Source organism: Cololabis saira, chromosome 10 (genome assembly GCF_033807715.1).
Source record: "Cololabis saira isolate AMF1-May2022 chromosome 10, fColSai1.1, whole genome shotgun sequence".
NCBI classification, from domain to species: domain Eukaryota; kingdom Metazoa; phylum Chordata; class Actinopteri; order Beloniformes; family Belonidae; genus Cololabis; species Cololabis saira.
The window spans coordinates 4,135,026-4,162,953 of record NC_084596.1 but is presented as its reverse complement, the minus strand read 5'-3'; the positions used below and the strand labels follow the sequence as shown (position 1 = coordinate 4,162,953).

General features: G+C 44.2%; 1 protein-coding gene across 1 annotated transcript; it reads right to left on the bottom strand.

The window, feature by feature from the left end:
- LOC133452336 (zinc finger protein 502-like) lies at window positions 1–27,872 on the bottom strand. The gene is made up of 2 exons (XM_061731584.1): window positions 27,675–27,872; window positions 1–1,491 (listed from the first exon to the last, which is right to left on the bottom strand). Exons 1-2 carry the CDS (start codon window positions 27,756–27,758, stop codon window positions 463–465), a joined length of 1,113 nt encoding a protein of 370 aa, XP_061587568.1. The 5' UTR covers window positions 27,759–27,872; the 3' UTR covers window positions 1–462.
- Between the last annotated feature and the right edge of the window lie 56 nt (window positions 27,873–27,928).

Here is a 27,928-nt window from a genome sequence, read left to right as displayed (position 1 = left end):
CTTTGGCCACTGCCATCTACTTTGGTTGGGACATCTGAGTTGTTACACCACGTGTGTTTCCACATGTTCAAACCAAAAAGGGCTAGTGGGGCAATGGATAACGCGTCTGAGTACGGATCAGAAGATTCTAGGTTCAACTCCTGGCTAGCTCAAAAAATCCTAATCTTTAATACTCTCCCAGTCACAACCTTGGTAGTGTAGGTTAATGAGACACAGGTGCAGATGGAAACAGGAAGGTCAGACAAGAATTTAAACACAAGGACATGGGCTTCAAAATAAAACAGGAGATGTCAACATGAAATGTCAAACCCTGACAGGTACAGAAATAGAAATAGTACTGCATTGGAACTGAACCGGTATTGCACTGACATTACAAGTGTACTGCACTGGTACTGAACTTCTGTTGCATTAGAATTTAACCAATGTTAAATTAAATCAGCAATGATCACAAATGTACACTTTTTATCCAGTGTGAATACGTTGGTGACTCCTTAGATTACTTGATGTGACAAAACGTACTCCACAATGATCACAGCTGTAAGGCTTCTCTCCAGTGTGAATACGTTGGTGACTCGTTAGAGAACCTTGTCGGGCAAAAGCCGCTCCACACTGATCACATCTGTAAGGCTTTTCTCCAGTGTGAATACGTTGATGTCTCGTTAGATCACCTTGCTCGGCAAAAGCCGCTCCACACTGACCACATCTGTAAGGCTTGAATCCAGTGTGAATACGTTGGTGAGTCGTTAGGTGACTTTCCCGGGCAAAAGCCGCTCCACACTGACCACATCTGTAAGGCTTGTCTCCAGTGTGAATACGTTGGTGACTCGTTAGCGCACCTTGTCGGGCAAAAGCCGCTCCACACTGATCACACCTGTAAGGCTTTTCTCCAGTGTGAATACGTTGATGTCTCGTTAGAGAAACTTGTTGGGCAAAAGCCGCTCCACACTGATCACATCCGTAAGGCTTGTCTCCAGTGTGAATACGTTGATGTCTCGTTAGAGAAACTTGTTGGGCAAAAGTCGTTCCACACTGATCACACCTGTAAGGCTTGTCTCCAGTGTGAATGCGTTGGTGAGTCGTTAGGTGACTTTTCCGGGCAAAAGCCGTTCCACACTGATCACACTTGTAAGGCTTGTCTCCAGTGTGAATACGTTGATGTTTCCTTAGAGAACCTTGTTGGGCAAAAGCCGCTCCACACTGATCACAGCTGTAAGGCTTCTCTCCAGTGTGAATGCGTTGGTGAGTCGTTAGAGAACTTTGGTGGGCAAAAGCCGCTCCACACTGATCACACCTGTAAGGCTTGTCTCCTCCAGTGTGAATACGTTGGTGGTTTATTAGATCAAATTGTCGGGTAAAAGCCACCCCGCAGTGATCACAGCTGGACAGTTCATCAACAGTGTGAGTTTTCTTATGGATCTTCAGGTTTGATGAAGTGGTGAAGACTTGCTCGCAATGATCACAGCAGTATCTTTTGGGTCTTCCTTTATGATTCTGTAACAGAGAAGATGACTTACATTATCTTGGCTGCATTATCAAAGGCCTTTTCAGTTTCAAGTATGGAGCTAGAACAGTCTCATAATTCACAAATGCAGACGCCAATCCCCAAATGCAAAAGGACAAAATTCACAAATGCACAGAACAATTCTGTTACGTGCCACAGAGGTAGGATTTTCTGTGGCTCTGCATTTCTCTTCCACCTTCTCCTCCCCTCCCTACCACTCATTCTCTGCAGGTCTGAGGTCCATAACCAGCAGCCATTCACCACCCATCTCCTATGGGCCAGCCTCTGATTCCTTGTCTCTGCCCTCCACTTTCATGTTACGAAACCCCTGGTCAGGCCATGTACAGGTGTTGAGACCAAGGGTCACATAGCACGACATTTAAACCAGTAGGGAACTCAAGCATTAAAAGGTGCAAATAACGGAGACAACACAGGGGTTTTAACTGGTGTGCTTGATTTTACTTACACTCCAGCAAAATATTTACAATATTTACAAATGTACCAAGTAACAAAACAAAAGTATGCCACTGCCAGGGGACGTGGATGTTGCCAAAATAACAAATTAAGCAGCTAAGGATAAACACAGTTCTATCTAACCGTCTAATAAGGAAATAAAAGCCTGTCTGCCTAACTACACTAACCAGTGGGACAAAAATACAGTAGTGGCAACCATCCCTTACCTAATGTGACTAAACATAGATTCTACCTACGTGATGCCTGTGTATAGGGGCCCCCGTCTTACCTGTCCCAAGGCAGGGCATATACACCAGACTATTTAGCAGAACAATAACAGCAGGGTGTGCTTCCGGGCTCTAGCAAGCAACCATCAACTTGCTATCATAGAGAGCCAGCAGGAACTGGCAAACAGCCCTTTTATAGGGCACAGGTGGAGTTGATTGGAGGAGGGTACAGGTGGAGATGATTGTTGGAGGGCAGAGACAGGGAACCAGAGGCTGGCCAATGGGAGATGGGTGGTGAATGGCTGCTGGTTGTGGACCTCACCTGCAGAGAATGAGTGGTAGGGAGGGGAGGAGAAGGTGGAAGAGAAATGCAGAGCCACAGAGAATCCTACCTCTGTGGCACGTAACAAATTCACACGCGCGTAGGACAAGATACACAAATGTATTTTTGATGCACACACAAATATAACCTGATTTACAAACGTTTTTTTTGTCTGTGAGCTGTGCTGGATTTGCGTGTTTTGAGACTCCCCTGACGTGACTCGATTCAAAAATGCGTTTTTTTTAACACGGAAGGATCTGCAACCAAGATATCTTCCTTTGTTACAGCCAATCAAGAGCGCAACCCACGTGGGGGACGATTTACTCGTAAACCAATCAGATTAAAGGGGCGAATACACCTGCTGTTTGAGCTGCGTTGCGCTGTTCGCTTAGAAAAGTGATTAATATTTGGAGTTGGTGGAGTAAATATAAATAAACAAGACAGCAACACAGGATGGAGAGGAGATCACTGCTCTGCTTTTCTTGTGATCTCAGTAAAGAAAACAGCGTGATCGGAGATGGTTTGTCGGGCCGTTCAACCGTTCAACCAGAGCCGTCGGGAGACTGGAGAGCTCCAAGTCCTGCTGATTTAGCAAATGATGATGAGAAACAGCAGAGATATTTATGTATGTATCACCACCCACCCGCCCCACTAGGTAATGAAGCCTATAATCGGGGACCAGAGAGAATGCAGTTCTGCCGAATTATGTTTAGTGGAGGCAGATATTATCTCATTACTGATATGATTTAACAGAAGATTCCTAAATTGATTAATACATAGATTGGATTTTTGTTTCCAGTTCATTAGATTAGGTTTTCTTTGCGATACATAAGGCAGTGAGAACCAAGTGAACCAGGTTAGATTCCATGTGGATGTCACCCAATGTTGAGTCCTAACCCAGGAGAGCAAAGATCTCCATATTGAACAGGACAATCACCCAGGAGACTACAACTCCCACAATGCACCAGCAGCAAGGTGGCTGCTGGGAGCTCGTTTGGCCAACCTGGAACACCTGAGAAAGCTGCTGCCATGAGCATGCAAACACACACCAAACGACAAGCAAGCAAGTCTATTCCTGGAATTCTTCTCCAAGGCTCTAATGGTCGGTGAATGCTGCTTTGTTTAGTCTGTTCAAATCTTCCTCTGTGGCTGAATGTATTGTTAGTATAACATTCATTATAATTATACTTGACTTATCTAGATAAAAGTTAATATGGTATATTTAAAAGCTTGCAGTATACTTTAATTTGAATTATTATTATTAGAGGTGAACTTAGTCAGTTACATTTCAGCATGTTGGCTTTAATGCTGCTTGACATTATTACTTTATAGTTTATAAAATGTGATTAAAATGCTGACTTTAATTTATATATTGGTTAAATAGTTGAAGTTAATACTTTAACTTTAATTTCAACTGAATTTAATTAATGATGATTTTGGATAGAATTGCTTTAATTTAAAATATGGTTAATAATTTAAAACTGACTTTGGTAAATGATTAGTATGACTTTAATTTAAAAGTGTCTACCTTTCATAGTAAAAGTAATTTAAAGAAATGCTTTTGTTTAAAAAACTTTAGTGTTAAAACTTATTTAAAATTATTGTTTAAAGGACACTTTGTTTAATGTGTTTTGAAGGCACTTTAGTTAAAAGATGGTTTATTGTAATTTAATTTGACCATTTAAAATGTAATTGTTTAAAATAGGTAGTTTGTTCAAAATGACATTTGTTTAAATACTTAAATACTCTAAAATAATTGTTAAAGGGTTTGTTTAAAAATACTTTTACTACTTTTGTTTAAAACCAAATTGTTTGTTTAAGAGACATTATTTGTTTAGAAATGTTTAAAAATATAACTACTGAAACAGGACTTTTTTGTTTAAAAAATTATTGTTTATTTTGACAATGTTGTTAATCATATGTTTCCTTGTTTTTAAGGTTAACAACCTAACTACGCTACTGTTCGAAGACCCCCAACAAAGACCAACAAATTGATTTGAAAAGTTGGAAAAATAAAGTTGGAAGAGGTTGGAAAGAAGCTGAGTTGTTGTCCTTGTTGTCCAGTTGGAGAAAATTGGAGTTGACTTTACACCCAAGTGACCTAGTATGCATAGTGTGGGGTAGAGCCCTGTTTTCTTCATCCCGCTCCCGCTGCATTTCTGACCATTACCGCCCGCTCCCGCAACGTGTGTGTTCCACTCCCGCCCGCTCCCACAGTGTTTACATCCGCTCCCGCAAAACTGGCCTTTTGCGCACGCATCAATTAAGTGATTGTGGTTACAGCAACGAGAGTAGGTTGTGAGTGGCTCAAGTAACACTAATAAATAACATAAAATAAGCAATGTTAATGAATGAAACAAATTACTGTAATTTAACAAATGAATCGCTTGGCCATTACATTGCTGTGGAGGAAGAGAACGCTGCTGACCAGCTGCGGTCCCAATCCCGTGCGTCTCTCTTCCAACATGCGCCCACAGACACTAAATGCAGTTTCTCCAAGTATCTGACTGGCCTTGCTTTGTCTTTGTTTTGTAAAGACCTTGTTTGAGGTTCTTTTCCATGTCATTGATTTCCATCTGGTTGCTAGACTACATCCCGATCCCGAAGTGTATTTTTTTTTCCGCCCGCAGCAAAATTCAAACCGCCCGATCCCGCGAGATTTGCGTTGGGTCCCGCGGGACCCGGCGGGACCCAATCCCAATGCAGCCCTCTAGTGTGGGGCACACTATAATTCTCTAATTGAGCCATGTGGATAAATCCTCACAAATCTCCATCCAGAACTTCCGTATCGGTGTACAAAACCATAAAGCATGCATATATTTTATCAGGGGTGTTCTCTGTGCACTGTGAGCAGATATTAGAGGTCGCAAAACCCATCTGGAACATCCTTTGTCCTGTATAATGTATTCTGTAAAGAACTTTGTACTGTATAAGTTGCAAGTTTGGATTCTTGGTCATAGTGAAAGTATTTAAACATATTTATTGAACAAGAGATTTGGTTAGTGTTAAGAGAGAGATCAGTCACCCATTTGGAAAATGGAAGAGAGACTCAATTATCTATTTTGGACATAAACCTGTAGAGTTTCGACAGTAATTTTGGGGTGTTTAGATTAAGTAACTATTATTTTAGCGGGAAGTTGCAGATCCAGTTGGTTGAGTTTATATTTTTTATTTATTATGGACTTAAGTTGTTGGTATTCTAAAAATGTGTTAATGCTAATTCCATATTGAACAATAAGTGTATTAAAAAAGGTACAAACTGTTCACTTATGATTATATGTTGTAGATACTTTATTCCTTGGTCTCTCCATTGAGTGAAGTTTTTCAGAATGTCTGGGTTGTTCCAGATTTCCAAATCATTGCAAAACACTTGTTCTGAATCCAGCCATTGACTATCTAGTGAGTGATTTTTGCACCATTTTAAGATATACTGTAACTTATTAACTAAGAAATAATACTGGAAGTTAGGCAAGTCTTTCATTCTTTTGACGAAAGGAGGGCCTTTTTGCACCCCTAAACGTGCCCCAAAAGTCACCAAACTTTGCACACAAGCCAGGCCTGGTGAAAAATTTGATATTTAATAGTCTGCATTAATGGACGTGACAAAATGGCTCAACAGCGCCCCCTAGAAAACTTCAACTTCAAGCCCCACAATACAGTTTGACGTACATGCACGGAAATCGGTACACACCTGTATCATGGCACAACTTAAAGAAAAGTCTCTTGGCGTCATGGCCGAAACCGAACAGGATGTCGGCCATTTTTAATTAATCGCGTAATTTGGGAGCAATATATGCCATTCCTACGAGAATTAATACGGCCCGAACCGTAACGTGCACCCAGGTGTGTTATATATCAAAATGTGCGTCTCCATCTTGCGACTATGCGCATTACTTTTCTCTTTCAAAAGTGTTACCGTGACGACGCTAGATGCCAAAAAGCGCGCCTCCCCTTCATCTGATTGGTCCATATTTGATAGTTCTCCAAAAGTCACCAAATTTTGCATGCAAGCCAGGCCTGGCGATAAATTTGATATTTCCTGGTTTGCATTAATGGGCGTGGCCTAACGGCTCAACAGCGCCCCCTAGAATACTTTTCTCTGCCATAACTTTTGAATGGTTTGACATAAAGAGTCGTGGGTGGTGTCATGGGACTCGGTATTGAGTCCTTGACCTTCATTGGCCTGAATTAGCCCCGCCCCTTCTTCTGATTGGTTGTCCCGATTTTCTGCCATAACTTTTGAATGGTTTGAAATATAGAGTCGTGGGTGGTGTCATCAGACTCTGTATGGAGTCCTTGACCTTCATTGGCCTGAATTAGCCCTGCCCCTTCTTCTGATTGGTTGTTCCTTTTTTCTGCTATAACTTTTGAATGGTTTGACATAGAGAGTCGTGGGTGGTGTAATTTCTGATATGCTTATGGGGGGCGGTGGACGTGAGTGCGAGGGCCCGTTCATCGCTGCTTGCAGCTTTAATTATTATTATTATTACTTATTTATTATTACTTATCCGGCATTGTCCTTACCCATCTCAACAAGAATGATCAAAACACTAGCGAAGCAGGTGGGGGGGCGGCCGCCCCGGGCCCACTCCGAAGGGGAAAAAAAAAAGAAAAAAGAAAAAAAAAAAAGTGCTGAAAAAGTGCTGAATAAAATAAGGAACACTTTCATTCATAAGGATACAGTTGTTTAAAAAATAAAAATTAAAGAAATAGTCCCTTCTCCCCTTGTGTGTCTGCCTGTCATGCACGGGTACGTGCGTGCGCATGTTGTCTGTTTACTAGTCGTTGTCGCATCAGACGTGTAAAGCAGGTTTGCAAAAATGGGTAAGCACAAGTCGGGAGCGCAAAAAAGAAAAGATCAGGAGCAGAGGAAGAATGTGGTGGCCTCGTGTGTCCCCCTGACAAACTTCTTTCGATCCACACCAGTTCAACCATCCAACTCAACGACACTCAGCCAGTCTGCAGCGACCACCCACGCAGCTAGCTTAATTGATGAGAGGGGAGGAGAGGTAGCTGACAGCGGCGAGGATGAGCTTGAGGAGACAGCTCAACCCTCCACCTCCACAACCATCCACACCTCCAGCCTGAATGAGAGAGAGGTGGAGGCTGGCAGTGGGGACGAAGTAATGGCGCTTTTGCACTAGTCTCGCCTCCGCCCGGCTCGGCACAGCCCCGTCTTGCACGTTTGCACTAGGGGCTGAGACGGGTAGAGCCGCTCCAAGCCGATACTATTTCTGTAACCATTCGAGCGAGGTTCTATCTCAGGGCTGAGCCGGGACTATTTCCGACGTCACCACCCTCCGCACCACTGATTGGTCGGGGGGGGGGCGTCATCACCCTCCACACCTCTGATTGGTCGGGGGCGGAGACGTTTGAATCAGGAAGCGGGAGTCAGCGCGAGAGCGACCCGCGGCTCGCGGCGATTTTATTATAAAGCGCAAAACGTCTGTTTGGTGATCCAACTCTGAGGTGCAGATGTTCATAAACCTGGGGGCTGAGGAGAGAATTAAAAAGGGATGTAGACGGGCTGTTTTACTCTCAGCCGCGCGCGGCTCCAGCCGATTTCTGATCAGCGCCGACATGAACAAAGGGGTTGCGCAATCGAGTACGTCACAGCAGCTTCACCCCAACCTGCCCACTTCTCACCTGGCTGTGGAAAAACAAACGGGTAGAGGCGGGTAAAGGCGTGAAGAGCCGAGTCGGGCCGAGTAAGTCCTAGTGCAAAAGTGCCATAAGTGTGGATGACGATGATTTAAAACTCCACACCGAAGAACAGTACCCAACTGATCCATTCCTTTTCAAGGAGAAGCCTCTCACACCTGAGCTGATCAGAGCTCTGATGGAGCATGGCCCCTGCCAGCCAGGGCTTAAGGACGCCCACACATTCCCGTTTGATGAGGATAAAAGACGCTTCAATCCAGTGTGGTATAAGCGCACCATTGGTCAGACATGCACAGTGGACAGGCAGTGGTTGATTTATTCACCAAAATGTAATCGCCTCTTTTGCTATTGTTGCTGGCTGTTTGGAGGTAAAAGCGACGGACCGGGAAGGCAGTGGTCAGACCCTAGACTCGGAATGTCCAATTTTAAAAAGGGAAAATTGAACAACATGAGAAATCGAGTGCTCATAGACAGGCAGAAAAAAAAATTTGATGACTAAATTTCGCATCAGTCAGGACAGCACAGTTGTTGGTGAATTACTCAAAGCTGAGAGGGAGCAGGTTGAGAGAAACCGGAAAATATTAATGAGACTAATTGACAGCACCCTGTTTTTAGCTCGCCAGGGTTTGGCATTTCGGGGCCACAGGGAGAACGCAGGACTAGGTGCTCCTTCTTCTAATGAGGGAAATTTCCTGGAGCTACTGAAGCTGCTGGCCCGGTATGATGCTCTCCTGGAAGAGCACATGAGAAGCCCAGCGGGCGGGCGGGTTTCATATCTGAGCCACCAGTCACAAAATGAGATAATTGCAGCGCTCGCCAGCGAGACCATCAGCCACATAATATCAGAGGTTAAATCAGCAAAATTGTATGAATAACCTGTCCCTAATCTTCTTCAGCTCACTCAGGACTGACGGTTTGTGTGACCGGTTGCACTGTGTGGCTCCATTCAATTGAATGTTTGTCCTCTTTTCATAAAATCTTCGAAAGACAGCTGAGGTGTCCTGACATTCTTTTTGAACAACAATTTTTGCCACCACAATTTGGCGACCACAAAGGGACCTCATCTGTGCCGGATTTTTTCCTTCTCTCCTCCGGAATCGAAGGTGTTTTAAGCATGCAACAACCTCGTACTCCCCCATCAAGTGAAGGTCGAGTGAGGGCCTCTCGTCCGGAGGGGGGTTGGGAAGGTCCCCGCACCGACTGGGGTCGAACGAACCCGGTGGCTTCAGAAACGCCTCGCTGTTCTTTTGGGTGAGTTTTGGAAAGAAAACGGCCGAAATAAGGTGCGCGCTAACGTCTCCTCTCTGCCTATTCAGCTGATGTTGCCAGTAGTCCAAGTATTTGGTACCGGGGAGGGCTGGTCCAGCCGGGGTCTGAGTACCTGGGCTGTACTGGGACCCCATTCAGTTTGCGAGAGGAAAAGCCCCTGGGCTGTTTAAGCCAGGGTCTGAGTACCTGGGCTGTTTATTACTGGGACCCCATTCAGTTTGCGAGAGGAAGGCCCCTGTGCTGGTCCAGCTGGGGTCTGAGTACCTGGGCTGTTTGTTATTGGGACCCTATTCAGTTTGCGAGAGGAAAAGCCCCTGGGCTGTTTAAGCCAGGGTCTGAGTACCTGGGCTGTTTGTTACTGGGACCCCATTTAGTTTGCGAGAGGAAAAGACCCGCTCTTCGGTGCGACATCAGCTGTGGGTCGCCAGACGTGACGGATCACGAGTGCTCCTGTAGCCGTGGTTTGAGAGTGGAGACTACTTCAAGTCGGGAACTTGAGGGCTCTGGATTCGGGGAATCCGAGTGTGCCAGACGGGGTCTGGGGGCGGCCTGGGATGCTTCATCCAATCCTAGGAGAAGTCGGAGGATTTGTGTTTGTGCTCTGAGCTGTCTGTTAATGTCTGGCTAACAATCTTGACTGTCTGGAGGATAACAAATCATTTTGAGAAATAATTGGAGTTGGAATGTTTTCCTGTTGATTATGTCGTGGGCTTCTGCGTCTAGAATCCAGTTTGAGTTAAGTGGGTAATCCGAAGTATACCTGGTAGGATTTAAAAGATGCAGCATTTGGAAGCAAACGGGTAATCCGAAGTACTACCTGCTTCTGTAGGATTTAAAAGATGCAGGACTCCAGTCAAATCTGAACCGTGACTTTTTCTAATATATTTTTAATCCAACTTTCTCTGTGAAAGAGCTGCGCGAGTGTTTCCGGCTGTTGTGACGTCACAAACCCTGATAAGCGGAAGACCTTGGTTAGCCATGGTGTTGTTTTTTTTGTTTTTTTTTTCTCTCCTTCTGAAAATTTAGACTCGCAACACGTCTGAGAGGATCAAATAATCAGTTGTGGAGGCCAGTTTTCAATAAGCCTTCTGGGAGTAATTTTTCCGAAGGACCAGATTTTTCAGCACTAAATGTGAGATATATGATAGTTAATTATGGAAAAGAATAGAACCCACAACCTTTGTCGGAGCTGTGGGTCAGACAACTTAAATTCCCAAAATAAAGAAAACACGAGAAACAGGAAGCCTGAGCGTTAAGCAGCTGGAGGCTTTGCAGGTTAGACCAGTTATCACTCGCTAAAAAGAAAAATGAAAAACAAATTTAGATAGATTGGAATGTGGCTGAGTGAGGCAGACACCCAAACAGACTGTGCCCCAGTGTGTGAAGCTGGACCCGGTCTGGACTCTGCGCCCCCCGCCCCACCCGCCCCCCCAACTAGCGCCGGGACCTCAGGCAGAGCTCACCAGCGCCGGGACTTCAACCAGCTGCGTCCGTTTGCCCCCCACTGCCCCCAACTCCACCCGTGGGAGCACCCCTCCCCCATCTTCACCCGTTTCACCCATCAGAGAGATGAGGAAAAGTGCTGGGAAGACTGGCTGTCTCAAGGACATTTTTGACTGGCAGAAAGCCTGCGTTTCGCCAGGAAAATTGTGAGACTATTGCTGCAAAAGGCTGAAAGAGTGCAACGGGGGGGGCAGAACACAGTGAGGGCCCACGCGAAAAGGGGGGCCGGACTGTCTAGGGGTGGCGGAGAGAGCCGGTGAGGTGTCCGGTGGACACGCGGAGGCCGGCTGTGAAGTCTGCAGAACACGTGAGCACCTAAATACTAATACACATACACACAAGAACCTTGTTTTTCATTTAATAGGTCTGGATTTTATGTTTAATGTCCGAAGGGAAGGGAAATCAGCACTTGTCTGTTTAAGATTAGGTTATGATTTAAGATTATAACGTAATTTATTAATAGACGTTGGAATTGAGTATTGTGTCAGGGGAGGTTATTCATGACGTGTGGGTACACACCCCAATGCTGTTGTAGCTGCTTTCCCGTGATTGGTATCTTCTCAGACGTGGTTATTAATGAATAAAGAACTTCAAGTTACGTGAATGCAATAGTAAAATTAAATAAGTATCGTTAATTTTACTCATGCCGAACTGTTAGTGAGTTAAAGGCTTCATTATAATACTTTCAGCTGTTAGAACAATTGCAGGGGCTGGTTTATACTTTTTGTTTATTCTACAGCAGGAAAACTCTTGCATCACATGCCAGACTGGAACGCCTCATTCCTGGTTAATTAAAAATGAGGTACAAATAAGATGAGGTGATATAAATGGACTAGAAGCGAAATGGATTAGACCTGAATTCACACATTTTTCTGTAGAACGTTTTAGTTTTATTTATTTTTTGCTCGGCATTCCAGTCCATCCTAACAGTCAATTTTGTTTGCTGTTGTTTTGATGGTAAAATTTTGTTTGCTGTTGTTTTGATGGTAAAATTTTGTTTGCTGTTGTTTTGATGGTAAAATTTTGTTTGCTGTTGTTTTGATGGTAAAATGTTACACGTTTGTTTTGATGGTAAACTGTTACACGTTTGTTTTGATGGTAATATGTTATACGTTCACTCGTGTGGGGTCGGCTCAACCGGGGGTCAAGAGACCTGGTGACCAGCGGGAGTCTGGGAGACCCGGTGACCAGCAAGGAGGAGGGGTAACTGATGTAAGAGACACTCCTCTCGATGGATCTAGTGGAATGGGAATTTTTGTTTGCCTGTTTTGGCTAATGGTTCTCCTGTCCAATGTTTTTGTCTAGTGTTCATGACTGGAACTGTTTATTGAATTGGGATTCCTGTAAATGCATTAAAGTGGGTTTGAGTCCCGCTGAGGGGTTGAGTTGAAGGTCAGGGACCTTCGGGGGTCTGGGACCCCCCCTTTTTTAGCTAGGGATTTAAATTGCCAGATAAACTTGGATGTTGATGGCGTGGCTTCGTGAAGATACTATGTTGATACTTTACTATGTTGACATGGGCCTGAAAAACATAAACAGAGATGTTGAGGTTGTGAAATGTATGTGAAATTCAGCATTACCTGCTGATGCGCCTGCGCTCTGTGTGTGCATGTGTAAACGCGTGGGTGTGTGTGGGTGTGTAAGCTCCGTGTCGCTTGTCTGACTGCGCGTTCACGCAGGGAGCGTTCACGTGAGGCTGCGTGAATGGGAGAGAGATGTTGTCTCGTTTTCCTTTCTGTTGACATTTTTTTTTGTTAAATTGATACAAGTAAAATAGTTTTTTACTCATTCTTTTCCCTGTGTGGGGAATTGATGATGTGGAATTGTCAGAATTGGGTTGATTTACCGTTTGCATGGTTGCAGGTTACTTTTGTGATACTGCATTTGAACCGGATTGTGGGTCAAGGACGTATGAGGCCTTTGAGTAGCCCATTTTTAAAATACTTAAAATAAAGATATTTTTGGCCATTTTCCAAACATTTGAAATGTAGTGTACACGTACATGTATGTGAAAGCTTCAAACAAAGGTATTTTAGTGTTTTTAAACCTACATCTATAGGGCAACGACCCTGGTTTTTGTTGTATGGAAATTGGATTCTTGCCGTTGAGCTGTGTATGATTGTGAAAAGCATGTTACATATCAATCATTTTCCTTTATTTTGTCTGTCGTGAAGTCACATACTGATGATTGACGGTTTCGTCAGGAGTGGGTTTCGTCCCGTAAAATGAGTGCCCTGTTTTTTTTTGGATATGGGTCAATGACAAATAAGGCTTCCGCAGAAGGTATTTTTAAAACACCTCTGTTGTATCTACAATATTTTAAGATTATTGCATTCCAGTGGCCAGGTATTTAGTATCTTTAGCGTCCAATTTTACTAAAGACGGAATAATAATTATACAAATATACAAATGCATGCATTTAATACAATATCTATTCACATCATAGTTGTCAACCATTTGTTCACTTTAACCTATTATTTATTGGTTTAAATGAATGTTTTATGTGGTCGCACCACCTGACATCAGTTGTGCCACCTGACTTTTACAGCTAATTTTAAATTACAATAGAGAGTTTTATGATAAAATCACATTTTCCTAGTTTTCCTAGTTGGTTGTACCATTTGACATTTTGGGGGTTTGAGATGCCGAAATGTAAAGTAACATATATTATCTGAATGTACCTGAAAGGTATTCAAACTAAATAGGTTTTATAGAATGAAGTGATATATGTCATAAATTGATTAAAGTTATTTTAAGGGGAAATAATGCACCCGGACACCAGAATATGCATGCCATGTCGTTGACCCATATAGTGTTCATGAGCCTACTGTCATTGGCTCTGAGGGGCAGTTTGGAAGTGCTTATTGCAGTATGTTGTTGTTATCTTGGTTGCGCGTGAGTCCTGAGACGAGTGCGTTAAAGCTTCTCTGGACCTGTTGACCCATTTTGGCTGAACAGGGGCATCAAGCCGGCCTGTCCGAACTGCAGTTTGTTGCCACAAGGGTTGCGTTTCTGGGTCATGTCATTTCGGGGGAGGGCAGATCCCTCTCACCTGGCAGAATTAAGGCCATTCAAAAGGAGAAACGCCAGAACTGGTCATTAAGAAACAAATTATGTAAATTCTGGGCTCCACCAGGTATTGTCGACAGTGGGTCTCGCATTATGCGGAAATTGAGGCACCATTGGCAGCAATTGTCCATGGAGAAGGCCTACAAGCATCAGACCCTGGTACCTGAACTGACGAGGCTGACGACGCCTTCACTGACCTGAAACTGACGTTACAGACGCCTCCACTACCTGGACTGCCTGACTGTTCACGACTTTTCGCCCAGACTGTGGACGGAAAGGGGGGTTACATGACTTCAAGGGCTACAGCAAGTTCTTAACCCTTACCCTTTTGCCAACAGCGGATGATGGAGAACCACTCGCAACGCTAACATGCATTTGTTCCCCAAGACCTGAATTTGAGTGATGTTGCAATTGACAATGCTGACTTTGATCTTTTTTGTTGTTGGTTCTGCTTCCAGGCCTCCTGCTACGTGAGTTAACATTGCAGGTTTTGCTTTATGGGGCTTTTGTCCCCGATACGTTTTTTTTATTTTTCCACAGGTAGACCCATAGCGCATCACGTGGATACAATGTTCCTGCCTACACAAATTGCTGTGTGTAAATGTGATGATCACACTAACAATCTGATTTTGTCACTCAATGAAATGTTCAAGCTGACGCAGCTGCAAAGGAAACTGCGTCCAAACAACCTTTGTCTCTCAAAGTACGATCTGTCTCCCTGCTACTTCCGTCCTCCGCTGTGACCTCGGTTGAGATTGGTGAATTGTAACTAAAGGGCTTTGCACACTGAAATATGGTCCTGGTAGGATGCGGACTGCAGGGTAATTAACAGGGTGTGAATGGGGCCCGACGGCCGGCCATGTCTCCCCAAGAATTTTTTCCCTCACTTTGCTTAATTGACACACGGTTTCATGTGTCAAGGGGTGGGGGATGGTGAGTGAAATTCGCAATACGAGTGTATACGATGACACTGGTTCACGAGAGGGGGTTCACAACTCGCCCCCACCAGACGGACGTTTCAACATTTGCAGATGGATTTCATTGAACTTACACCCAGTGAAGGCAAAAAGTTTGTTTTGGTTATTATTTGCATGTTTTCTAAATGGATTGAAGCTTTTCCCACAACAAGACAGGACTCCGCCGCAGTGACCAAGGCTTTGATGCACCTGATAATTCCCGGGGATTCCCGGGGGATTCTGGCGGGAAATCAGTTCAGACAATGGCGCTCCGTTTGTGAGCGCGGCACTGGAACAGGTCGGTGAGTACATGGGCATAGAGGTAAGGCGGCGTTGCTCCTGCCACCCAGCTTGATGTGGTGCTGATGTGGCGCGCCAGAGAAGCAGAAATGGCCTGAGCCCCTTTGAAATCCTGTTTCAAGAGACCTTTAAACAGGGATTGGGCCCGTTTAAGAGGCAGCAGCAAGAGACTGGCCTTTGTGAAGACGAAATGTTACGATATTGTGCAACCTTGTCGTCTGTTTTGTCTGATATTAACAAGCAGGTTAAGGCGGCCCTCCCCAAACTGGCAGAGACGAAACTCCATGACCTCGGAGTGGAGACTACATCGTGGTCAAAGACTTCAGACGTAAACACTGGAAAGCTCGGAGGTGGAACAGACCGTTCCAAGTGCTTCTGGTGACGGAGACAGCAGTCGAGGTTGCAGAGAGACGTACCACGTGGATCCACGCCAGCCACTGCTGACGGGTTCCTGATCCACGCGCACGCCATGTACCTGATCGAGAGGCCACGGCCGTACCATCCCCTTAGGCAGTTCGGATGCGGCCTAAGGGTGGCGACCAGCGTCCTGCTGGTCGTCTCCATAGGGGTGAGGTTGCTTCTGCTGCTGTTGGAAAGCCTGCACGATCACACGTCACAGACCAACTGCACGACAATCTCACCTCCCCTGACCACGATTCTGAGGCGGCACCTACCCCTCTTTGGCTGGTGAGAAGGGCTGCTGTTTACACGAACAACACGACCAACACGGCGTTGCAGCTACAGGACAACATATGGTTCTGTACCATGACCACTGTGACGAGGCAGCTGACCAACGAGATCGATGTGACACATGTTGTCGGACACCTGAATGTATTGTTGCATTTGCAGAGGAGGTCCTTGTTTTCCATTTCAGGGTGGGAAACTGCACTGTTCAACCTCTCTGCCCCTGAACTGACTATTCTTTTGGGTTTGTGTGTTTTTCTGTGTTTTATTGTGCCATGGGTGAAGAAACTAGTAGCTTCTGCCATTCCCACCGCACCTGGACGGTTTGCCCAGGAGATGGACCACAGTGATGAGTGGGTTCCTCCTTCCATGGAGGATCCAGAGCTACTTTGAATTATATTCTGCATTAATCCTTCCTCAGGTTGATGTTTTTTTTTTTTTTTTCATTTATGCTGTTTTGAACTGATTATGAGCTGTTATGTCCTGTTGACAGGTTGTGAGGGAATCAAGCATTAGCCCCGTCGTACGGTGGGTTAAAACATGGAGGGTTTTGCCAGGACATCTGGAGAATTTTGTCATTTTTTGATTATTATTATTATTATTATTATTATTATTTTACACGTTATCTCATTTTATCCTTGAACTGCATAGTCACACAGTGCCTTTTGATTTTTTCTCTTCTCCTTTTCCCTTCATGGACTATTGTGCTGAATGTGATTTGTTTTGGTATTGTTTGAAGTAGATTAGTTTATATTCCATGATGGGTTTTTTCCCCTACGGGGGTTTTTTCCTTCCTTATCTGTGATAGGGTAGCTAGACAGATTGAGTCTTTTGACTCTCCCCCTTTTTCTAGTGGAGGGAGAGGTTTTGGCTCTTCTGTACCCGTGACCTAAGATCCTCTGTCGGGGTTTTCTGTGACTCCCGCGTTGGAGAATGGGTGTGCTAGCGTTTGGCTGGTGCGCGACAGAGCATATTGGTCGCGGGATAGGTTATTGCAAAATTTCCTATTTTATTATGGTTTAGCATAAAAATGCTAAAAGGGGTGGAATGTAATGGAAAATTTTGGTATAACACTGTCTGTTGCCTGTTTTCATTCCTATGCCAAGGTCATGTTCCTTTGACACAGACCCTGGCACGGTTGCCAGGGTGATGGGTGATGTTTTGTCTTTTCCAGCTCTCAACTATAAAATAACCTGTCCCTAATCTTCTTCAGCTCACTCAGGACTGACGGTTTGTGTGACCGGTTGCACTGTGTGGCTCCATTCAATTGAATGTTTGTCCTCTTTTCATAAAATCTTCGAAAGACAGCTGAGGTGTCCTGACATTCTTTTTGAACAACAATTTTTGCCACCACACTACTCGTGAATTCACTGAGTGCATTAGGACTGGATGTAAAACTCATCAGGAGGCAGGCATATGATGGAGCAAGAACAATGTCTGGTCACTTATCAGGGCTGCAGGCAAGGGGCAAACAACAGTGCTCTCAAAAAGCATTTTATGTGCACTGTTGTGCGCACAATTTAAATCTCCTCCTCTTGGATGCAGCATGTTCCTCGTGCAGCGCAAAACTGTTTTTCGGCACACTGGAATCCCTCTACTGTTTCCTCACTTCCAGCCTCCCATGATTTAAGATACTGGAGGAAGAACAGGCCAACATGCAACTAGAGGAAACAATACTAACATTAAAAAAATTATCTGATACAAGATGGGCATCCAGGAAGCAGGCCACCGAAGCGGTAATGCGCAGTTTACCTGCTATAATTGCGGCATTAGAACGGATTAAAGATCATAACGACACTTGACCAAAGACAGCCTCTGAAGCAGATGGACTCCTTCACAAGATAAGCACATTTGAATTCAATATTATGCTGTGCTTTTGGAACGCGATACTGGGGAAGACATACATTGTCCAACTACCTCCAAAAGGAATCTCTGGACATTAACACCGCTGTTCAGCTGATTGACAGCTGCATGGGACAGATCAAGGAAATGCGCAGAGATGTTTCGTTTGAAGAAACACTTAAAACGGGGACTGACATGGCCATGAGGTGAAACTCTTCCACAGAGTTCAGAGACGTCAGAGGCCGCAGACGTAAACGCTTCCATGACGACATGACGGAATATGAGGTGATCCAGGATCCAAAAACGCGCTTCAAAGTGGAATTTTATTTCCATGTCCTAGACATTATTGTACAGCAGTTTGAGAAACGCTTCACAGATTTTCGCCAAATGGCTAAACTTTTTTTCATTTTAAATCCAAAAAACTTCAGCACAGAAGACGCAGCCATAAAAATCCAGGATCTAGCCAACTTCTATGCTGGAGACGTGTCCACAGCTGAGCGCGTCTTGGATGAATTCAACTCGTTCCGTACTGTGTGCAGCGACATTGATATCAGGCTCAAGACGACAGATGCTGTTCTGCCATTCCTGATCAGCAGTGACATGGAAAGGGCTTTCCCCAACGTCAGCATTTTGTACAGGATTTACCAGACTTTACCAGTCACCAGCGCAAATGCCGAGCAGAGTTTCAGCAGGCTGAAGTTAATTAAAAACCATCTCAGGGCATGCATGGATGAGGCTTGACTGTCGAACCTCACCTTGCTCTCCATCGAGAGGGACATCCCCATAGATAAGACCAAGGTGATTGAAAGATTTGCGGCGATGAAGAACCGGCTGATGGCGTTATGATGAGGCCACACACGGCTACTGTAAATAGTTTGTATTTGAAAAAGTTTTAAAATTAAAGTTTTTGCATTTTGGATCATTCAATGTGTACTTTTTTTTTATCTCTATACTTATATCTTAAAGTTTAGGCTTATAATTAGGTTTGACATAATGACTGGCAAAATCCATGGTGCTGAAACATAATTTGAATGGTTCTGACCGTGTGCACCTGCTGCTGTGGTTGTGCGTCAGAGGGATTTTTTCAGCATTTTTTTTTGTTTAGCGATTATGTTTTAACGGGGATGTTTAGGCCACAAGGGCCCATCAAGAATGTTTCGCCCCCCCTAGGCTGGGACCCCTGCTCCGCCCCTGGATCAAAACAATAAATACAGTTAATTTTAAGTTCATATGGAGAAATAGATGTCAATATATCAGAAAGATTGACATGGTAAAAAACTATGATGATGTTGAATGTGATCGATTTCAATATTATGAATGGTGTCTTGAAACTGAATGGTTGAAATCTTTCCTTACAAATAGACATTCCATCTGGTTTATTGTTCCTAATATGATTTTCCAAAAAATGGGTGGAATAGACTTTCTTCTACACTGTGACTTTGATTGTAACTAATCACCTTTTAAACTCTCTGCTTTCCATCAGCAAGTCCTTCTCTATTGGAAATTGATTTATAGTCATAATTTTACAACATACAACACACCTGTATGGAACAACAGGTACATTTTGCTCAGTAGAAAATCTGTTTAAATAGAGGATTGGAAATCGAAAGGAGTCTGGGCTATTGCACACTTTTTTTTTTCTTTTTTTTGCACACTTTTCATGGACCCCAGGAAGACTAGTTGGCGTTTTGCGTCCGCTAATGGGGATCCAAAATAAAAAACAAAACAAAAACAAAACTTTCTGGATAATACTGGTAATGTGTTACAGTTTGAGGATTTTTGCAAAAAATACAAAATTCAATGTACTGTTAAGCATTATAATAGAGTGATAAAAGCCATACCAATTTCTCTGAGGTCGATGGTTAGAGAAGACATTCGTCACTAAGGTCTCCTGAACTGAGACAGCTCTGCATTAAAGGTTTAGATTTTTGTGACTTTAAATGTACTAACAAAGTCATTAGAAACATTTTGCTATATTATATATTATATTAATAATATTACTTTGTTGAAGACAAGAATTTGGACTTTGCCCTTAATAATTTGGTGTTATTGGGAAAGTTCTTCATTCACAAATGTAGATTTTTTTAAGACCAAACCGTGTTTGACCAGTTAGTCTAGACGGATTTCAGAAAAAAGGCCTTTTATAAGAAGTAAGGAGCATTTATGGGTACAAGTCGGGAACCGGCCTACCTTACATATTTCAAGGGTGCTGATTCCAAAAAAAACGGTACCCGAGTGAAATTTTGAGTTTTTGACCTTCTAATTTGCATATTAAAATGGCCGCCAAATTGCCCATCTTGCACAGTTATTGGACCATTTCCTCCTATTTTTTTTTGTAAGTAGGCAATCAAGATGAGGAAATTAAGTTTCTAGATCGATAGTCAAGGGTCAAACAAGGATATAGTGGAGGCTCAGTGCCTTTTTTATGTGTATATATATATATATATATATATATATATATATATATATATATATATATGCAAAATACCAACTTTTAAGGTGAAATTAAGCATTATTTGTGTCATTTTTTAAGGCCGACATAAATATTAAATAAAAGTTACTCTGAAATTTTCCCTGTTGATATGACATATGATGTAAACCATATTATATGATAACAAAGAAAAAAATCCATAGCAAGTTGTCTGGGATTTCATGTTTTTTTTTTTTTTTTGCAAATTAAGCATTTGTTCTCTAAATTCTCTAAAATAAAAATAAAAAACCCAGGTAAATAGGGAAAAATATTCAAAAAGAGACCACCATGAAACGTACCAAGTTGAATATTTAGATCAGTACATAGCATGGTCAGTCCCATCGCTGAGGACCCTTTGCCTGAATTAACAGCAAAGAGGATCATAATAGTTTCACACGCTTTGGTACCTATTGGCACCTGCAGCCACCTGCAGCCACCTATAGCCACCTGCAGCCACCTATAGCCACCTGCAGCCACCTATAGTCACCTGCAGCCACCTGCAGCCACCTAAAGCCACCTGCAGCCACCTATAGCCACCTGCAGCCACCTATAGCCACCTGCAGCCACCTATAGCCACCTATAGCCACCTATAGCCACCTGCAGCCACCTAAAGCCACCTGCAGCCACCTATAGCCACCTGCAGCCACCTATAGCCACCTAAAGCCACCCGCAGCCACCTGCAGCCACCTATAGCCACCTGCAGCCACCTATAGCCACCTATAGCCACCTAAAGCCACCTGCAGCCACCTGCAGCCACCTATAGCCACCTGCAGCCACCTAAAGCCACCTGCAGCCACCTATAGCCACCTGCAGCCACCTGCAGCCACCTGCAGCCACCTATAGCCACCTAAAGCCACCTGCAGCCACCTATAGCCACCTGCAGCCACCTATAGCCACCTGCAGCCACCTATAGCCACCTATAGCCACCTATAGCCACCTGCAGCCACCTAAAGCCACCTGCAGCCACCTATAGCCACCTGCAGCCACCTATAGCCACCTAAAGCCACCCGCAGCCACCTGCAGCCACCTATAGCCACCTGCAGCCACCTATAGCCACCTATAGCCACCTAAAGCCACCTGCAGCCACCTGCAGCCACCTATAGCCACCTGCAGCCACCTAAAGCCACCTGCAGCCACCTATAGCCACCTGCAGCCACCTGCAGCCACCTGCAGCCACCTATAGCCACCTGCAGCCACCTATAGCCACCTGCAGCCACCTAAAGCCACCTGCAGCCACCTAAAGCCACCTGCAGCCACCTAAAGCCACCTATAGCCACCTAAAGCCACCTGCAGCCACCTATAGCCACCTGCAGCCACCTAAAGCCACCTGCAGCCACCTAAAGCCACCTGCAGCCACCTATAGCCACCTGCAGCCACCTATAGCCACCTAAAGCCACCTATAGCCACCTGCAGCCACCTGTAGCCACCTACAGCCACCTGCAGCCACCTACAGCCACCTGCAACCACCTATAGCCACCTGCAGCCACCTATAGCCACCTGCAGCCACCTATAGTCACCTATAGCCACCTGCAGCCACCTATAGTCACCTATAGCCACCTGCAACCACCTATAGCCACCTGCAGCCACCTATAGCCACCTGCAACCACCTATAGCAACCTGCAACCACCTATAGCCACCTATAGCCAAATGCCGAAAATCGGGGCTGTTATGCACTGCAATGTGTACATGTCAGAGTGATTACCAATGTCCTTGTTTAAATGTGGAGTTGTAGTCCTCAAGCATACCAAGGCAATGGGTAACCAAAGAACTTGGAAAAGGACTGCAGAAAGAAATACTAATCAAAATGAAATTCCAAAGACAAATGGCACACAAGCAAACTAGAAAGGTATAAAAACAATTTACCAAAACAAATGACCTATGGAACTTACAGAAGAAGACAGATGAAAGCAAAGCAATTCAGCTAGAAACATGAATGAAAATATACAAAAACAAGATCTGATCTGTAGAACTGTTCAAGGGAAGTTTCATGTTTTTTTTCCCTATTCACTTAAATTTTTCGATGTTTAAATTAAGAGCATTATGCTTTGTTTGCATAAAAAAATGAATTTTCAGACAACTTGCAATGGTGTTTTTCTTAATTATTATGTAATATGGAATACATCACATATCATATACACACTGGGAACATTTAAGAGTGATATTGACTGAATATTTATGCCGGCCTTAAAAATGACACAAATAATGCTTAATTTCACCTTAAAAGTTGGTATTTTGCATATATATATATATATATATATATATATATATATATATATATATATATATATATATATATATATATATATACATAAAAAGGCACTGAGCCTCCACTATATCCTTGCTCTGACCCTAGACTATAGATCTAGACACTTAATTCATCATCTTTGAATGCCTACTTACAAAAAAAAACTTGGGGAAAATGGTCCAACGACTGAGCAAGACAGGCAGTTTGGCGGCCATTTTGATATGCAAATTAGAAGGTCAAAAACTCAAAATTTTGCTCGGGTACCGCTTTTTTTGGATTCAGCACCCTTGAAATATGTAAAGTAGGCCGGTTCCCGACTTGTACCCATAAATGCTCCTTACATTCACTTTTTGGCACATCCCGTCTAGTCTAAGTGGAGAAATGAGCTAAAGCTCTTGAGTAAGTCCTTGAGTCTTGTTAAAGAAAAGAAAGCCCTTAAACTGTTTTCTTTATCAGACCGGGAACAGCCGGGATCAGACCGGGAACAGACCGGGATCAGACCGGGATCAGACCGGGAACAGCTGGGATCAGACCGGGAACAGCCGGGATCAGACCGGGAACAGCCCGGGATCAGACCGGGAACAGCCGGGATCAGACCGGGAACAGCCGGGATCAGACCGGGAACAGCCGGGATCAGACCGGGAACAGCCGGGATCAGACCGGGAACAGCCGGGATCAGACCGGGAACAGCCGGGATCAGACCGGGAACAGACCGGGATCAGACCGGGATCAGACGGGATCAGCTGGGATCAGACCGGGAACAGCTGGGACCAGACCGGGAACAGCTGGGATCAGACCGGGAACAGCCGGGATCAGACCGGGAACAGCGCCACTAGCGGCCAGAGCGAGAACTGCAGGTCATGTACACGTTCAGTGTCTTTTTGAGAACGTGCCTGTCGACGCGCCAAATGAACGCAGGATACGCGTGACGTCATCGATGCGTACGCGTTCTGAACAGCAAGCATAAATGAGCCTTAAAGGGAAAATTCGTTTTTTTACAACCTGGACCTTATTTCTGGCATTTTTTTAAGGTCGTATACTCACCCAGGCAAGTTTGGTGTCATTTGGAGTCCTTCGGAAGATATTAGGAGTTTTGTGCGAGCCGCTTCTCCATATAACGGTAGTGAACGGGGCACAGCGGGACACAGACGATGCAGCTTCTAAATAACACATGATTGCCGCGAAACTCTTCATTTATTTTATGAATCACTAGATCTGCTTCCAGGACCTGTTGTCTACATCCGGGGCTGTGTGTGTAACAAATAAATCAGTTTGTAAACAAGACCTCTGAACTCATGACGTCATCTCTGTGCGCACTCTGTCCTCCGTTCAGTGAGCTCTTCAGCCGTAACTCTGGCTCAAAACGGTAAGGACGTCCATCATATTCAAAGTCGTCGTCCACAACCTCAGAATTTGACAAATATTCAGACATGTTTCAAATAACTAACAGTAAACTAACAGTAGCGAACTCCAGCTGTACACAGAGCTGTGTCTGGGACGCACGGCCCCTTTTCTGCTGTGCGGTCGCTTCCCACAGGTTTCAAGTTAAAAAGTTAAATGCTGTATTAGCCCTTCTGTTTTCTGTTTTTTTATCATCATTTGAATCGATCCGATATTAATGTGGGTTAGTGTTATTAAAAATGTTTTGAGCTGTTGCCTGAATTATATGACTGTAAAATCACTAGTGAAATAATAATTTCACAATAATTATTGTGAAATAACTAAAAAATAAATAACTGAAATGGGTCTTTCAATATCCATTTAAAGTACAAAAAAGAAGGAAATTGCAACAGCTCATGCAGTAAACAAAACATTTTAGCTTGTCTAATTTATTCTGTCACCAGACACACAGCTGGACATGAAGCACCTGGCATTTTCCAGGAGTGTCATGACAAACCGTGTGTCCAATAACAGAAGAAACCAAACAAGCTATAGTAAATATAGATAATATGTTAACGCTACGGCTGCTCTTCGACGCCGTGTTCATTGTTTGATAGTTTCACACCACGCACGTGTGTGAATTAAATGACGTGACTACTGGTCCTCCAGTCTCTAACAAGTCCGTCTTCCCTGAAGAGCAGGGACGAACCCGCCCTCCTCCGTTTCTGATTGGCTGATACCAAGGCTCTGGCTAGCTTTATTGGTTTACAACAGCGTCAGTTTAATGCCCAACATGATTTCATTGGATAGTCTAAACTGTACCACAAAAAACACACGCGCAAATGTTTTGTTCTTTTTTCCCCCTCATTTTCCAATTGACGGAAATCCGTCTAGAGACGGAGAACTTTAATCCATGAAATCATTTCTAAGTACCACTGTCCTGCATGTTTTAGATGTTTCCCTGCACCAACACACCTAATTCTAATTAAAGGTCCTAATTAGCTTGTCACCAAGGTCTGCACAGCTCTGTTGATGACACAGGTACTTTTATCACGGTGTGCTGAAGCAGGGTAGCATCTAAAACATGCAGGACAGTGGGCCTTGAGGACCAGGATTGAGAAACAATTTTTATACCTAATAATACAATGTCAGTGTCATGTCAATTTATGGATTTCTCGCTGTGATCGGTGATCGGCAAAATCGGGATCGGCAGATACTGGTTTTCAAGATCGGCCCTCAAAATCCTGATCGTGCATCTCTGATTTAAAGTGGTTCATAGAGCCCATATGTCAAAGTCCAAAATAGCCAGCATGTACCCGGACATCACCCCCACCTGTGATAAATACAACTCTTTTTCACATGTAGTGGCTGTGCCCTCCGCGATTACAAGTTTTTTGGAATGAAGTTTTCCACACCCTATGATGCTTTGTTCGGTCCTTGTAGCGATGACGATCTACTGAGCGTCATATGATCTTTCTCCTGCTGGCCAGGCCGGCCATTCTGCTTAGATAGAAGGGGACGGCCTCGCCCACACACACTCAGTGGCTCCGAGACATTATGCACTTTTTACTCTAGAGCAGGGGTGGCCAACCCTGGTCCTCGAGGCACCCCTATCCTGCATGTTTTAGATGTTTCCCTGCTTTAGCACACTGTGATACAAGTGGCTGTGTCATCAACAGAAGTGTCAAGACCTTGATGACAAGCTAATTAGGACCATTAATTAGAATCAGGTGTGATGATGAAGGGAAACATCTAAAACATGCAGGATAGGGGTGCCTCGAGGACCAGGGTTGGGAAACACTGCTCTAGAGCAGGGTGGCCAACCCTGGTCCTGGAGAGCCACACTCCTGCATGTGTTAGATGTTACCCTGCTTCAGCACACCTGATTCTAATTAATGGTCCTAATTAGCTTGTCATCAAGGTCTGCACAATTCTGTTGATGCTACACCAGCCCCAGGTCTTTGCTGGGCCAGGTCTAGAACCGCTTTACGTCGGGGGCTGGGGGCGGGGCTGGGGACGGTGTTACTGAACAACCAAAGCAGAATAAACACGGAAGAGTGGACTAGCAGACTCTTTTATTATTACATCCATTTATTTAATAATGGATGTAAAACCGAAGCAGCAGTGGTCTACGGTACAATCCATCAACAGTAACGTCGGCGGCTCCGTGCCCGCCGATGGAGCGGCAGCCTCGTCCGAGCCCGCGGGGGAGTGTTCCAGCCCTGGGACGCTTGGACGCAAGGCTACCGCTCGATCGGCGGGTTCCCGGCCCCCAAGGGAACGCCTCCCAGCCCGCTCCCAGCCCGCGGTTCTGGCTCCGCATTACCAACGCAGAGCCTACCGCGTAGGTTACGTAACCTACGCGGTAGGCTCTGCGTTGATGTACGCAGCGACGCGCGTCGTACGCCGTAATTTCTTAACAGGCGTAGCTACAACTGATAGATTTCATCTATTAAACCAATATTTATCTTCCTAAATGATTTATTTCATCCAGCAGAATTCTCAACAGAGCTTCAGTCTTCTCCCCCGGGAAGACGGCGCAGATTGAGCCGGCTGAGGAGCTGCTGTGCCCCGGGGCTGCCGGCTCTCCAGTCAAATTTCTTAACAGGCGTTATTTAGCTCTAGCAACAGCACTAGCACCAGCCCTGGAGCCAGCTTGGTGTAAAAGGGGTAAGTGAGGAGAAAACTGGAGCTGAAAACTAAGAGACAATATATGAACAGAACTAAAAGGAGTGTAAAATGTGGTAGAAACAACATAAATTAATGTTAATATAAAAGATAACTTATGGACACCAAGATAGTAGAAGCAACATTAAGAAATAAGTAAATAATAAAACCTTTAAGAGGAAATTGAGAACAATAAAATGACGTAAAGGAACAATAAATAAGTAGTGCTAAACAAGTAAAAGGGGACTCAGTTAAAAGCTCATTTAAAAAAGGTGAGTTTCAGGTCCATTCAGGCCAGAACAAACAGACTCAGGGACAGATTCTTTCCCAAAGCTGTGAACTTTCTGAACTCATAAGCTCCTCATAATGTGCAATATTCTTTCCTCCATTCATGTGCAATATTCTTTCATCCATTCATGTGCAATATTCTTTCCTCCATTCATGTGCAATATTCTTTCATCCATTCATGTACAATATTCTTTCATCCATTCATGTGCAATATTCTTTCATCCATTCATGTGCAATATTCTTTCATCCATTCATGTGCAATATTCTTTCATCCATTCATTTTCATCGTGTATATAAATATCTTTATATTGTCTGTTTCTTATTTTGTTTTTAAATAGTCTTTTACATGTGTGCACTTTTATGGAGCTGCTGCTTAATTTCATTATATTATTATAACGACAATAAAGGCTTTCTATTCTATTCTATGTTTTAATGTCTAGGTTGACATTTGTGTGTGTTTAATGTGAGGATGTGAAAATGCATCAGTAACATCAGCAGCAGCAACAAACCTCTAAACATCAAGTAGGAATTTATTTAGTTTCATTTTTACACTTAAGATTGAATTGCTCTCCCATTTTAAATATATAACTGGATCTTATTTGATCCCAGACATGATGTTAATGAGCAAACGCTCTCCATGCGACGTCTCTACGATTTAAGGTTGATTTATGGTTCCGCGTTACACCGACGCAGAGGTTACGCCGTAGGCTCTGCGTCGGTGTAACGCAGAACCATAAATCAGCCTTTAGGTTCGGTTCGTCAGCAGGAAACAGACGGACCGAGAACGAGCGGGTTCGGGTTCGGGTTCTGGTTCTGGTTCTGGACCCGAACACTGACCTGCAGACCAGCAGCTTTAGTCCTGCTGGATGAGGAGTCCTGGTTCTGGTTCTGGTTCTGGTCCTGGTCCTGGTTCTGGTCCATTTCCTGGTTCTGGTTCTGGTCCGTCTGCAAACACGTGGCCTCCACTCGAGCGTTGCTGCTGAAAATGTGGATTAAAGCAGAGACGTTTTATAAACTCTCCCCCACTCCGGTTGTGTTTCCTGTATCTGTGTCACGTGACTGCCCCGCCCCTTTAGGAGACTGCTGCTGCG